The sequence below is a fragment of the Penaeus monodon genome, chromosome 24 (assembly GCF_015228065.2).
Source record: "Penaeus monodon isolate SGIC_2016 chromosome 24, NSTDA_Pmon_1, whole genome shotgun sequence".
NCBI lineage: Eukaryota > Metazoa > Arthropoda > Malacostraca > Decapoda > Penaeidae > Penaeus > Penaeus monodon.
In genome coordinates, this window is record NC_051409.1 from 34,338,677 (window position 1) to 34,339,013 (window position 337).

Genomic DNA, 337 nt, shown 5'->3' on the forward strand with positions numbered 1-337 from the left:
TCTTAACACTGATTGCAATAACAATACAAATAATAACACATCAAACCCACATATGTTTCTCCTTTCTCCTCCTACATAACCTTTCCTGCTCTCCCTCACTTACATATGGTCACGAATGGAGTCAATGGTTATATCTCCGCTGAGGACACTGCTGTCACCATTCTCTTTTACTTCTTCCACCTTCTTGTTCACTGTTCCTCCGACGGCCTCCCCTGCAGGCTTCTCCTCTTTGGCTGTTCCACTTTCACCCTGAAAGGAAAAGATGATTGTCAAAAGGAAAATGGGAAGACACTGGGGAAGCATGGAAAAAAGGAAAGATGCAGCCATGAACAACAGA

The 337-nt window shown here is 43.6% G+C and overlaps 1 protein-coding gene across 1 annotated transcript in view; it reads right to left on the minus strand.

Moving 5' to 3' along the window:
• LOC119588734 (lethal(2) giant larvae protein homolog 1-like) overlaps positions 1-337 on the minus strand; it is a gene marked incomplete in the record, with an annotated part of 77,754 nt that overhangs the window by 10,128 nt on the left and 67,289 nt on the right. The window contains 1 exon segment of the mRNA XM_037937374.1: positions 104-253. Coding sequence (XP_037793302.1) covers positions 104-253 — 150 coding nt within the window.